The 14,593-nt window shown below is 32.2% G+C and overlaps 1 protein-coding gene across 4 annotated transcripts; it reads right to left on the minus strand.

The window, feature by feature from the left end:
* Nucleotides 1-874: 874 nt before the first annotated feature.
* On the minus strand, nt 875-14,272 carry LOC129429941 (usherin). 4 transcript variants are annotated; one of them, XM_055186946.2, is made up of 6 exons: nt 14,044-14,272; nt 12,945-13,021; nt 7,799-8,037; nt 6,759-6,830; nt 4,632-4,808; nt 875-1,153 (listed from the first exon to the last, which is right to left on the minus strand). In XM_055186946.2, the coding sequence occupies exons 3-6, from the start codon at nt 7,946-7,948 to the stop codon at nt 1,067-1,069; spliced, it is 486 nt and encodes a 161-aa protein (XP_055042921.2). In that variant the 5' UTR covers nt 7,949-8,037; nt 12,945-13,021; nt 14,044-14,272; the 3' UTR covers nt 875-1,066. The 4 variants fall into 4 exon arrangements, with proteins under 4 accessions (XP_055042921.2, XP_055042919.2, XP_055042922.2 ...); XM_055186944.2 differs by having other exon boundaries at nt 12,945-13,064; XM_055186947.2 differs by having other exon boundaries at nt 14,040-14,272.
* Nucleotides 14,273-14,593: the final 321 nt, after the last annotated feature.

Consider the following 14,593-nt stretch of genomic DNA (forward strand, 5'->3'; position numbering starts at 1 on the left):
TTGTTAGTTTTTTTTTTTTTTTAAATGCAATTGTGGGATTTGTTCACACACTGTAAAAAATACTTTGCTGCCTTAAAATTTTTTGTTGAATCAACTTGGATTTACAAGTCATTTCAACTAACTATTATTTATCTTGACTAGAGATGAGTTGTTATAACTACAGGTGAGTTGTTATAACGTATAAAATTAAGTTGACTTTTCTCAACTATATTTTATAAGTTGTGACAACTCATCTCTGTTGACATGACTTGTTAATCTAAGTTGATTTAACAAAAAATTTTAAAGCAGCAAAGTATTTTTTACAGTGCAAGGTAACTGCTTTAAAATTTAAATGGGTTTTCTGTTCTTACACGTTCACTACATTTTACTAAAAAATGGTAAAACATATTGTAGACAAAAATCACAAGCCTTAAGGTTTTATTTTTTTCTCTAAAACCACCTCTATTGTAATGAAAATGCATTGTGGTTGAGAATGAAATTGTCGAATCAGCGTCAATTTTATTGAATGTAAAATAAAGAGTTCTCAGTTCTGACAGACTTGGCTAAATATTTTAAATTCATTTTACTTTTGGCTATATAAATATTAAAAACACTGAAATAAAAGTTCAAAATCAAATTTAACGCATCAATCTACATTTACTTTTTTTTTTTAAGTTGTATGTTTTTGCTTTTTTCAAAATCTCAGAAATTTGATACTGTCAAATACTTTTCCAAATGTTTCATTTGATTTCTAAATATGAATCAACTGTTTATAAAAGCAATGCATGTCTTTTTTATACCATGATGCTTAAATATTACATTTACCATTGAATACTGTACAACGCTGACTTCTATAAAAACGAAAACATTTTACCAAAGAATGTGATTAAATTAATTCTGTTACAAATATGTTTTTATTCTGCAGTTAACCTATTTTAAGATTTCCATTGTATGATTCAGTTTCCACATCATTAGTATCATGGGTTCAAGTTAATAAACATGAGATTTTCAGTGTTTAATTCACTGTGTTTAATTTGTCCATCCATCTCTCATGCTTCTCAGAGATGAAGGGTCTTGATGATGAAGGTCAAAGGTTGGTGTCTGTAAACATGGTGTGTTCTTTCCTTACTGTGCTGAAGCCTTTGATGGTGTCCACAAACTCCTCGCCCTCAAACTGACAAAAACACACAAACACACACATTCAGAATCACATGCATCTTACACATTATACAGTCGTAGTCAAAAGTATTGGCAATGATATGAATTTAGTGTTTTGCAAAGTTTGCTGCTTAAGCGATTGCAGTGTTATTAAATTGTTTCTAGATTATTGTGCTAAAAATAAAAGCTACATTGGCCCTGGCACAAAATGACCAGCTAACATCATTTCACTAATCATATTAGAAATTGTAAATGAGGACTAGTCAGGTTAAATAAATTAAAAAGAAAAAATATAATGTTCAAAATGCACAGTTCATGAAACTAATAAGATCTGTGGTGGTTACTCTGTTTTGACACCTGTGTCAGTTTCATTACCAAAAGTCACCTATTTGGTGAAAACTCAAAACTGTCTCAGAAAAGTGACATTGGTTCAGAGAAAGCAATAATGGTTTGCAAAGGCAGCTGAGCTAAATATTCTTAAATTAAGATGTATTTTCCTGATGAGCAAAATTACCGTAAAAATATAAGTCTTTAGACAAAAACACATTTAATTGAATTTGTACAAAAACACATTTAATTGAATTTGTGCAAAAATAAATAAATGCCAATGCACTGCAAAAAATGATTTTCAAGAAAAAATTCTTAGTATTTTTGTCTTGTTTTCAGTAAAAATATCAAAAAATTCTTAAATTAAAATGCTTTTTCTTGATGAGCAAAATGACTCAGGAAAAAAAGTCTAGTTTTTAGACCAAAAATATTACATTTAAGTGATTTTGTGCATAAAACAAACAAAAAAACATTTTTTCTTAAACACTAAATTCAAGAAAAATTCAAGAAAAAATTGTTTACCCCATTGGCAGATTTTTTGCTTGTTTTATGCAAAAATCACTTAAATTTGATATTTTTGGTCTAAAAACTAGACTTAATTTTTTTGGGTCGTTTTGCTCATCAAGAAAAAGCATCTTAATTTAAGAATTTTTAGATATTTTTAATCAAAACAAGACAAAAATACTAAGAAAATTTTTTCATGAAAATCATTTTTTGCAGTGTGGGGTATGAAAAACTTTTTAAAGCACATAATTCAAGAAAATTTAAAAACATTTTCTTACCCCATTGGCAGTTTGTTTTTATTTAAAAATTCACTTAAATTTATATTTTTTGTCTAAAAACTAGACTTAATTTCTTAGGTAATTTTGCTCATCAAGAAAATACATCTTAATTTAAGCATTTTTAGATATTTGTAAGAAAGAAAGTTATTTTAAGTTTTTTTTTTCTTGACGAGCAAAATGACCTTAAAAATATCTTTCAAAGTCTAGTTTTTAGACAAAAAACACAAAATTTAAATGAATTTGTGCTTACAGTTTTTCTCGGTCGCTTTGGTGCATTTCTCGAATCATACTCACAATTTGCAAAACAGTAAGTGCATTTCTCACAACAATTTGTACAAATAGCAAAACATCATGGATAACCTGCAAAAGCCACTCTTTTACTCAAAATACTTAGTTCATCTCTCAAAATTAAATATCTGTGTCAATGAACATGTCAGTGCCATCAGAATAACAAGTCATTGTGTCATTGTGTACGGATAAAACAGTCAAATTGTTTAGTCATGTTGTCAATATAACAGTTTACTCTGAAGTGATGTTCTGATGTAAACTATGGCTAAAGTTTTGACGACAAGTATTGTAAATTGTAAGTTACACTTAGTATAAGTTATGTGTGAGTTTGATTGCAAGAGACTTGATAAAATTTACATGTACGCTGTTTGTACTGTAATTCATTGAAAGACCATGTCATTGCCATAAAGAAAGATAAAGACAGCACTGCAAGCACTTCATAGCATAAAGAGAAAAAAAACTAAAGTAGAAATGTGAACATGATAGATGTCTAAAAGATGTCTAACCATAGCCCAAGAATAGATGATGCATATACTTTTAGAACATGTAAAAGAAATGAAAGCAAACACCTTGAAAAACACTTTGCTTACATGTTGGAATATCATAAATTTTCAAGTTATTTTGGCAAAATGGCATGTAACCAAATTCAAGGTTATTTAGGGTAGAAGTGGGTTACTCATAGCCGGACTATATTGGGTCAATAGTTAGCAGTCATTTCAACGTCTTGGTTTTTGCTTGCTGGGGACGTTTCTGTCTGTTAGAGAAAGTCAAGATTCACCTAGGAGCAATTTACCAATTCAGGACAGATTTATAAAAAATGTCTAATGGAAATGTATAGAAATATGTTTGACCATATCCTGTATTTTGACAACATGTTCAACCATTTTGCATGTAAAGACTTATACTATGAACTAATGCCTAAATATTGTGGGGGGTGAGACTATTCAACAGAGACCCATTATAATACATTTTGATCAACATGACATAAGCAACTGATAATGTAGGAAAAAGCAGAGAATTGTACATAATCATTTGCATGGATGTACCAAAGCATTTGCAACTTGTTCAAAGAAATTAGAAACTGCTTTTTTGATGTGCACAAGTGACACAGTGATGTGAGAATTGAACAAGCAGTTTTGAGAATTTCAATTCTGATCTGAGAAATGTACCAAAGCGACTGAGAAAAACTGTAAAACAAGCAAAAACAAAATCACAAATTTACAAAAAAATTTTGTCTAAAACTAGACTTATTTTCTTAGGTAATTTTGCTCATCAAGAAAATGTATCTAGTTTTAGGCATTTTTAGATATTTGAATTGAGAACAAGACAAAAATACTAAGTAAGAAAGTCTCTTTTTTTGCAGTGTTCATATCTAATTGTCCAAATACAGGGCGTTATTTACACACTGCCAAAAAATACTTTTACCACTAGATTTTTTTTCATCTAAAAATTATTTTAAGCAAAATGACCTAAGACAAAAAATATATAATATTTAAGTGAATTTATGGTTAAAACAAGCAAAAACAAATCTGCCAATAGGCTAAGAAAAAAATCTTGAAATAAGTTTACTTTTTTCTTAAACACTTAATTCAATAAAAAAATGTCCTACCCATTGGCAAATTTTTTTGCTTGTTTTAAGCACATTTTTTTTGTCTACAAACTAGACAAATTTTTTGATAATTTTGCTCATCAAGAAAATACATCCTAATTTAGGAATTGTTACTAAAAACAAATACTTCATACACTCTAAAAACAAACGGTGCTAAATAGCTCCAAAATTGGCTCTTTGCTCGTAATCATAGAAGAACCATTCTTAGTGCCATATAGCACCAGTGAAGCACATGTGTAGAACCATATTGTGCTAGAACCATATGTGGTGCTATATGGCCCCCGTTTGGTTCTTCATAGGTGCTTCATAGCACTAAAAAATGGTTCTTCTATGATTATGAGCAAAGAACCACTTTTAGTGCTATTTAGCACAGTTTGTTTTCAAGTCATTTTTTGCAGTGTTTATATCAAAAATTTGTACATCATGAATTTAATATATTATTTCAAAATATTTATCTCTGACAGAAGTGTATGTTGTGATAATCTGACCAGGCCGCTGTCGAGGCGTCTGAAATGTGGCTCCCACTGATCTTGATCTTTGCTGTCCATCAATTGACTGACGCTGCGCTGTAATGGATTCTGTGGGTACAGACCTGAGACGGTCACTACACCCGTCTCACCCACAGAAAACACATCATCCTCAATCACTTTGCCCTCAATCACCTCCTGAAAAACACCACAACATGACACGTAAGGAATTTATACACCCAACCAATGCCAACAAACACTGGCAAACTCCTTTATTCTAAATGACAATATTTGTTGCTGGCATTCGTCCATTTACCTTATCACGTCAAAAAGTATCATTCAGAACATTTTCATGCAAGAATGCTATTAGTCATTGAATTTAAAATAAAAAGCATTGAATGTTATATTTATAAATATTAAAAACACTTGAAATAAAGGTTTAAAATACACTAACATACAGGGGCAGTCTAGCACTAGGCCTTATTAATATTAGATTTAAGAAGTTTTTACAAACATAACTCACAAAAAACCCTACAGGTGTGCATCTTAAGACAAAACAATGTCAACAAAATATGTTAAAATAAACAGGACAAGGTGTTTTTTTATTATTAAATCAAACATGCATTTTAGTCTGAGACTGGGATAAGCCCTGTCAGGAAAACCGCCCTTTAAAGTCACGAAAAAACTGACATTTTCATTTCAAATATTTTTTTTAAATATTGTGGTATGTTTTACAAATGACTTATCTGTGAGCTTCATTATTTTTTAAATGCATGTCAATCTCCTCCCCTCATGGAAACGATCTCTCTTCAATTCCAGTCATGAGGAATGGCGACATGTCATGGCCGGGAAAAAGATCGCAGCGATTGCCAAAAAGCAACATGACCCAATGATCCAATCAATTCTCGATGGTTGAATTCAAGTCTAACCCTACCTTATTTCATTTCAAAAGCTGCTACTTCCGTTTCATTGTGATTTAAAAGTTCTTAAAACTTTGAACAATACCCATTCTTGTCTTAGGACAACTTGCTAAATTAAAGGATTAGTCTATTTTCTTAAAAGAAAAATCCAGATAATTTACTCACCACCATGTCATCCAAAATGTTGATGTCTTTCTTTGTTCAGTCGAGAAGAAATTATGTTTTTTGAGGAAAACATTCCAGGATTTTTCTCATTTTAATGGACTTTAATAGACACCAACACTTAATACTTAACTCAACACTTAACAGTTTTTTTCAACAGAGTTTCAAATGACTATAAACGATCCCAAATGAGGCATAAGGGTCTTATCTAGCAAAACGATTGTCATTTTTGACAAGAAAAATAACAAATATACACTTTTAAAGCACAACGTCTCGTCATGTAGATCCGGTCATGATGCGCCAACTGACCCCACGCAATCCGTCATGACGTCAAGAGGTCACAGAAGACGAACGCGAAACTCCGCCCCAGTGTTTACAAGTGGGGTGAAAGAGGACCGTTCCGACGTTGTTGTATGTCAACTGATACTAATTAATGTCTTTGTGTCAGTTTATTGTTTAAAATGGTTTGCAAATGTGCGTTTTATATATGTAACACATGACCTCCCTACGTCACTACGCATTTACGTTAGGTCGCGCTGGACCAGATCTACACGAGAAGTTGTGGTTTAAAAGTGTCAAAAATGACAATCGTTTCGCTAGATAAGACCCTTATGCATCGTTTGGGATTGTTTATAGTCCTTTGAAACTCCGTTGAAAAAAACTGTTAAGTGTTGAGTTAAGTGTTAATTGTTGGTGTCTATTAAAGTCCATTATAATGAGAAAAATCCTGCAATGTTTTCCTCAAAAAACATAATTTCTTCTGGACTGAACAAAGAAAGACATCAACATTTTGGATGACATGGTGGTGAGTAAATTATCTGGATTTTTCTTTTAAGAAAATGGAATATTCCTTTAAGATGAACTTTTTTGATCCACTTTAAATGTTGACTAGTGTAATATTAGCTCAACACATCACTCTACATTTAAATTTATTATTTATACTTAAAGGTGATGTTTGGAATTTTTTCCCAAAAAATAAATATCTTTAAAAGTTTTATTTGCCAATTCTTTAAAGCACACTTTGTGTTGTCCTAAAATATACATAAAATGTAAATAAACGTCTGACCTCCATGTGCATTGTGAAGGCCTTCAGTGTGACACTGTGTGAAGACCCCACTGTATCTGGAACCATGTCAAACTGGTAAGAAATAAACATTATTAAACATTTAATAAATAACCAAACAATCAACTTCAAGATTAATCACAACATTACAAAGATTGACATTAAAGCAAAACAAGCTTTAAAAAAATAAACAACATAAAAATAAACTAAACTGGTCTACAAGGAAAAAGCCTCGGAAATGAAAGTAGCTAAATTTGACCAGAAATGCACATTAGTTTGATACAGCTTCAAGTATCAAATAATTCATTTTGTGCGATTACCCTCCATAACTTTTCTGCAAAATGTGATATAGCAATAAGAATGGTGCCACACCAATCAGAAATGTATCTTTAATTGATACCATAACTTTCGATTCATTTATTGTTTTTTCATGTAACATTTTCATGAAAAACTAACCGAATTGTTTTTTGGGGGAAAATATCATGTGACTGTTCCTTGGAAATGTCACTTTAACAAGCCGCCAAATGTAACCGTATGATGCGTAGATCTGGCCAAGACAAATGTCCTCTGCAATAAATTACAGTTAGGTATTAATCTTTAGTCTCAAAGCGAAGACAAATTTATAAACTTTCATATGACACCATCTTCACTGTTCTACCGTACTTTAGGAGGCATCATGGTCATCAGACACCCTCCTCCTAACTTGTAGGCAAATATATTTGCTTGTGTATAGATATTTATAAATCTTCGTATCGTAAAATGTTTTGAAAATGTAGTAAACCAGCACCCGTATCACTTAATTCATCTAAATCAAAATATGTCAAATTTAACATCTCTTAATTTTATCTGAGGTTGATCATTTCCCAAAATTTGTAGACCAGTTGCTCTTGTGAAGCAATGCAAATAACACAAACAAAAGACCTACTCTGGCATATGCAAGATATTTAATAGTCATTAAATTAAATATTTTCCCATTACATTATTATCTACAGAAACCTGCAATGTGAACATTTCTAGAAATGAGTGTCAGCGGCCAGTCTTACCATGTTGCTGGGTGTATAGGAGGCCAGTTGGTTGTGGCGCTGCTGCGGTACGAGAGGGGGCCGTTCTCGGGTGAATGCAGATTTTTTAAAAGCCTTTTGTAAAATTACAGCCAGGATCAGACCCAAAACCAGCAGTCCGACTCCAGCCATGAGCACGAAAAACCACAGCTCACGGTAAAACGGAGAAGCACCGGCCCCGGCGCCCAGCTGGCCTCCGGCAGGAGTGGCCGACTCAAGAGCTTTCATCATGAAGACCAGAGAGAAAACAGAAACTGTTTTTAATTCTGAACATTACTTTACCAGTCTTGTGATGTATTGCTCCATTATTTTTTTTACCTATATTAAAGCACAGCTATACTTTTTCTGATACCCCATAGTTTAGATTATACAAAAAATAATTCATTCAATTTACTCAATTTTTTTAAGATAAGTGGTTGCAATCTATTTATTTAAGCTACATTTAAACAAAAAAAAGTTATTTTCTTTTTCTTGTGTGTTTACATGTAGCTTAAATAAATTGATTGCAACCACTTACCTTAAAGGTGTGTACATTTTAGCGGAATCTAGTGGTAAGGTTGTGAATTGCAACCAACGGCTCAGTCCTCTGCTTACCTTACCCCTCACTTTTAAAACACATACACTTGCAGGTGTAAACGGTGTTCAAAACGTTTTGAGCTCGTCCACTTTCGACCACTTTCAACCACATCCAGAGGTAGTCGAAACCACTTTCGATCGGATTGCTTTGGAGTTGCGGAACGCACATGTGGTTGAATGTTTTCGAACAGCCACACGCAACCGCCTCCCCTTCGCCCATTTATCTAATCTGAGGTACTAAACACAAGTTTTACGTCTTTTCTGACTTCTATTTTTAGCCTTTCATTTATAAAACTAAAGCGTCAGATCTCAGTAGTTTCATTTTGAAAGCGTGTGAAAGCTACTGTAGCCACCACCAGACAAACAGGTCATTGTCGGAGACATCTTAGTAAAAAAAGTTTGTCCATTAAGGGCTTCTGTAGAAACATGGCGGCACAAAATGGCGACTTCCATGTAAGGGGACCCTCGGTGTATGTAGATAAAAACGTCTCATTATAAGGTAATAAACACATAACGGTTTATTATGAAAGGTCTTTAAACACCACTGATAATATAGTTTGTATATTCACTGTAAAAAAATTCTGTAGAAATTACAGTATTATTGGGTATTACTGGCAACTAGCTGCCAGTAACTTACTGTAGATTTTACATTTATGTTATGTACCGGCAACAGTTTGTTCAAAGTTAAATGAACATTAAACATTTTAAGTCGTTATCTTCTACAATAAGTTACTGGCAACCAGCTGCATGATTACAGCTAATTTTTTACAGTGTTATTTTGCATTTCTGTCAAGAGATCATTCTAAAAATTACACACTGCACCTTTAAAAAATTGATTAAATTTAATTAATCATTTTATATTTGCCCTGCCAACATGTTCACTAGCAACTTTATCTTTATTTGATAAACATATTTTTTCCAAAATATTTTTTTAATTAAAGTTTATAATTTAGTAGAAATTACAGGCTACTGCTGTAATGTAACACCATAACAACTATATCAGAGAGTTTGTTTTTATGATCTTTCAAAGACAATCACATATCATTCATGCCGTTTCAACAAAACCCAGCATCTGAAAAATGTCAAATCACTAAAATACACTTTATTGAAACACATAAATGTAATATTTCATGCACTAATTTTGTACGTAATATACAAAAAAAAATAGTTGCTGGTAGTTAAGTTCAATTTAGTATAATTTATTTTTACCCGGGAATACTCATACTTTCTATTTTAGATAAAGGGGAAAACGTGTTATGGATGTGAGACAACATCCTAGTTTTTGGGAGACAACATCCTAGGAATTCTGTGAATTAAAATGCACAAACCAGAAGCAATATTACCCAACAAATGGAGAAGAGACGGCTCTTCAAAGAACAAAACATATTTAATATTCACACATTTATAAAGAAGAAGCAATGTTATGGATGTGACTTTTGTGTGTAATGGATATCACAATTCTAAAAAACTGTACATATCTAACTATAAAAAATGATCATTGAAAACACTTGAAAACTTAAAGACCTTACATTGATATTTAACCACCAAATATTGACATTTGAGATATCACCGTTAAAAGGGACATATCATGAAAATCTAACTTTTCCATGTGCTATAATTAGGTCCCCAGAAAAATCAACCCAGTAACTTAGTTTTGGTAAACCCTGCTCTGCAAGCATCTGAAAAAATTGGTCATTGAAATTTGGACCCCCTTGTGATGTCAGAAGGGGATAATATTGCTCCTTAATCTACACTTTTCAACCACAGCCGGCCATTTAGTGCAGAGATCAACTCATTTGCATTTTAAAGGACACACCCAAAATGGCAAATTGCTGCTAACACCTACAAAGTGTCAATTTGAACATGTTATAATAAATGATCTATATTATATTCTGAGCTAGAACTTCACTTATGTACTCTGGGGACACCAAAGATTTATTTCACATCTTAATAAAGTGTTAAGAAATGTCCCCTTTCAAAACTTTTGGTAAAAACTTTATTTTTTTATAGTAAGACTTACATTTGCATGCATGGAAGTGCTCATAAAGTTTGGTGACAAGATTAAATAGGCAGAATTAATATTGCAATGGGTGTTTTTTGTTATTTAGTAAGATTAAGTGACAACACAGCAGTGGCCGGATGCGACAAATGACAATCCATCATTGTCCCGAAACTCTCACACTGACCCCAGGCCATCAGGCATCTTTATGGCCGAGCCCTGTCATGCTTCAACAAGCTGTTGTAATTCATCAATATAACATCTCATTTCATATGCAGAAGATATGCAACTATTTTTCACCCACATCAGATGTGCATACGCTGATGAGTCCTCTGCTAGATTACATGAAGAGTTTTGGGGATGTTGTATAGCACTTCTCATTTTATTGCCTCACTAAGTTCTCTGTGGCAAACACTTAATGCCAAAATATAAAAGTAAATTGTGCTATATAGTGTAAATAAAATACTTTGTTTATATCAGTAAGACTATTATTTATAACAATGCATCATTCTCAACATTTGCATATGCATTTTAGATTTAATATGATTTGCATTTAATAAACTTATTTAATTGGATTATAAATAACACACTTAATAATTGATGCCATTCAGTAAATTAAACATGTATATTTTTACAGGCAATCCTAAAGTGTTTTTTATTTCAGAGATAGTCTGCAAGAGTCTTTGGTTTCACTGAGGATCTGTTCTGATCTTTCTTTACAGTAATCATATAGCCAGAGATCTCTGTGATAAGATTACCGTTCTGTATTTGTCTGATTAAAATATACCAATAACATTATAGCAAGTGTAACATTTCCATCCCATAATTATATACACCCAAGTCATTTTGTGCAAACTGGGGCTGCTGGCTGTGTATTATTACACTATTATAGGGATGCATTATGATTAATCGCGATTAATCTATAGCAGAATAGAAGTTTTTGTTTACATCATATAAGTGTGTGACCTGTGTATAATAATGCACACACATGCATGCATGTATATATTTAAGAAATGTTTACATGTGTATATATACATTTGTATATTTATGTATAATTTATATTATATATAAATATAAATACTTAATATATAAATATATTTTTTTCTTAAAGTTATACATGCATGTGTGCATATTTATATATACGTGGTTGTTGTGCGCAGTTCACACACATATATGATGTAAACAAAAACTTTTATTTCGCTATAGATTAATCGAGATTAATCGTTATGCATCCCTAATTAAAATGTCTGCAGTATACATAACATGCTGGACTTAAATTGTTATATAAACACAGTAGGCAGTATCCAGCAGTTCACTACACTGCAAAAAATTATTTTCAAGAAAAAAATTCTTAGTATTTTTGTCTTGTCTTCAGTAAAAAATATCTAAAAATTCTTAAATTAAGATGCTTTTTTCTTGATGAGCAGAAAAAGAAGTCTAGTTTTTAAACCAAAAATATCAAATTTAAGTGATTTTGTGCATAAAACAAGCAAAAAAATCTGCCAATGGGGTAAGCAAATTTTTCTTGAATTTAGTGTTTAAGAAAAATTATGAAGATTTTTTTGCTTACCCTATTGGCAAATTTTTTTTTTTTTGCTTGTTTTATGCAATAAATCACTTAAATTTGATATTTTTGGTCTAAAAACTAGACTTCTTTTTCTGGAGTTTTGCTCATTAAGAAATAAGCATCTTAATTAAAAAAATGTTAGACATTTTTACAGAAAACAAGATTTCTTGAAAACCATTTTTTTGCAGTGCGACAAACTCAAAATAGGTATAATCTATCCCAGGACCCACCAACACATTTTAAATTTTTTATTTTAAATGGAAATATGAGAAAAATACAAATTTAGTAGTTTTTATTTTCCTTTTTAATTTATAAATAAAATTTGTGTTTGAAATATCCAAATAATTCATGGTATATCATATCAAATCATAGTCATTAAATGGACTAAACTATTTTTGTGTCATTCACCACAGCAGCAAGGCGACTTACGCGACCCACCTTATCCCACCGTGCAACCCACAAGTGGGTCCTGACTAGGGCTGAGCAAAAAATTAGATTTTTCGATTAATCGTTTTTTTAAACGTAGTTGATTAAAAATCAATTCTCAAAGACCACAAATCGATTTTTTTTTTAATGAAATAACCTGATCCTGTTTGATCAAGGAATGCGACTGTTTTGACTTTTTTCACCATACATTTTTCATCTTGCATCAAAATTGTATTGTATTTAACATAATTGTATGCATTTGAAAATGAGAGATGGGTTCTGTTTAAATATACCCAAGTGTACCTAAAATAAAAAAAAGTGTAATATACAGGTTGGTGACTCTTAATTTCTTTTTATTAATTACCCACCATACCAACTTATTTTCCACAGTTTTTTTTAATATAAAAAGTATTTGTATTACATCTATATTAATTGAGTTGAATCGAGAATCGAGTGTAAAAATCTCTCTGTGGTCTCAAATACAAACCAGCCCAGACCAAAAGCGATCAAACTAAGAACAAAATCTAGAAACAGACAGATAGGCAGAGTGTTTTACTCACCGGTGTCTGAGTCCGTGGTTCTTGCTGTCAGAGGGGCTCAGGGCCCTGCAGGATTATGTGTGACATGAGACGCGGCCCTCAGAGAGATATTGAATTAAACTGTGAAAACTGACAGCAGTCCTGAAACATGCAGTAAAGATAGCAAGATAAAATGATTTCATCTGTCTGGTGGCTACATGATGAGGGACTCAAGAAAGAGTATAGTGCCTCTACAGCTGTAATTGTACTCCAGTGCACTATGGTAACAGGAGGTTACAGAGAGATCAGTTACCACAGTAAAACTGTGTCAATATAATATGACCGTACAAACCCTTTCATACCCTTTTATTGTTTCAAACCCATATGACTTTTCTCCATTAGAAGAAGAGAATTTAAAAGATGATTGACACATTTCATGAAATAATAGTTTTAGGTGATTCTTTAAAAAAATGTGATATAGCATCTGCTCAATATATAAAGTGTTTTTTAGAATGTGTGTGTGTGTGTGTGTGTGTGTGTGTGTGTGTGTGTGTGTGTGTTTGATAAAAATTATTCTGCACTACATTGAATTAAAGTAAAAGTTGAAATCCACTGACGTAAGGTTTTGATGTAATCACGTGGCCACTAGAGGTCAGTGCAGCGCAAATCACATACAATCCGTAAGCAAAACTTTTATTAGAAAATTTCTCATCTTTTTTATCTATACAGTACATCTTTGTGGTCTATGTGATATGATAATGAAGAAAGACATATAGATATAGATAATGATAATCACCAATACAAGGATGTTGTCATGTACGAATTAACACGTAGGCTTTTTCACGTTAAATTTTTGTGCTGTTGATGATTTCAGTTAGTTTTAAAATTAAATATAAGATATGATCTTCTCTGTAATCAGATATATGAGGCCATTAGATCGGTCAGTGTCTGACGTAACACGCACTACATCACATTGACATGATTTAATTTATTATGACGCTGAAATGCTAATCCATTAATTCCCTGATCAGCATTCATGTGCCGCGGTATTTCAGACATAAAGCAGAGAGTTTATTAGGGAATTGATGCGCTCAGAGAGGTAAAATCATTCAGTGATATAATTTATCACACACTTACTTACAGAGATGACTGAAAACAACTCCTCTTGCTGGTGTGTTTGTTAGGAATTTGGACATCGCCCTTAATCGAAGTGGCTTGTTGCATTTTGAAATGTCAAAGAAAACTTATAACGTATCTGAAAGACACTTAATGAGCAAGTAGTTAACGTTATCTACACTTTCTGCACGCTTCTGAGAAACATGCACGGGAGCTCTCTGGTCCGTTGCTGCGATACGTCAACGAATCCGCCATATTGGGGAGGTCAGGATCGTCATAAAATCGCATACAAGTGAACAAGGAGCTGCGCTTTTTTTACTTGATAAAAACATTTACATTTCCGAACTGATGTAATTGGTCTATGATTAAAGTGAACGCGTACAAAATGTTCGGTTTTAATCGGCCAGTCTTGCCCTTCCAAATATGGCGGACTGAACGTATGGTTTTTTATTTTTTATTTTTTTGACAATCTATCACTCTTGTGTATTGGAATTATTTTATTTGTGTGCATGTTATGTGCACGCTTAATTAAATATATTTTTGAATTTGAAAATATGTTTAGATTTAACCTTCAT

The sequence above is a fragment of the Misgurnus anguillicaudatus genome, chromosome 18, assembly GCF_027580225.2.
Source record: "Misgurnus anguillicaudatus chromosome 18, ASM2758022v2, whole genome shotgun sequence".
Classification (NCBI taxonomy): Eukaryota; Metazoa; Chordata; class Actinopteri; order Cypriniformes; family Cobitidae; genus Misgurnus; species Misgurnus anguillicaudatus.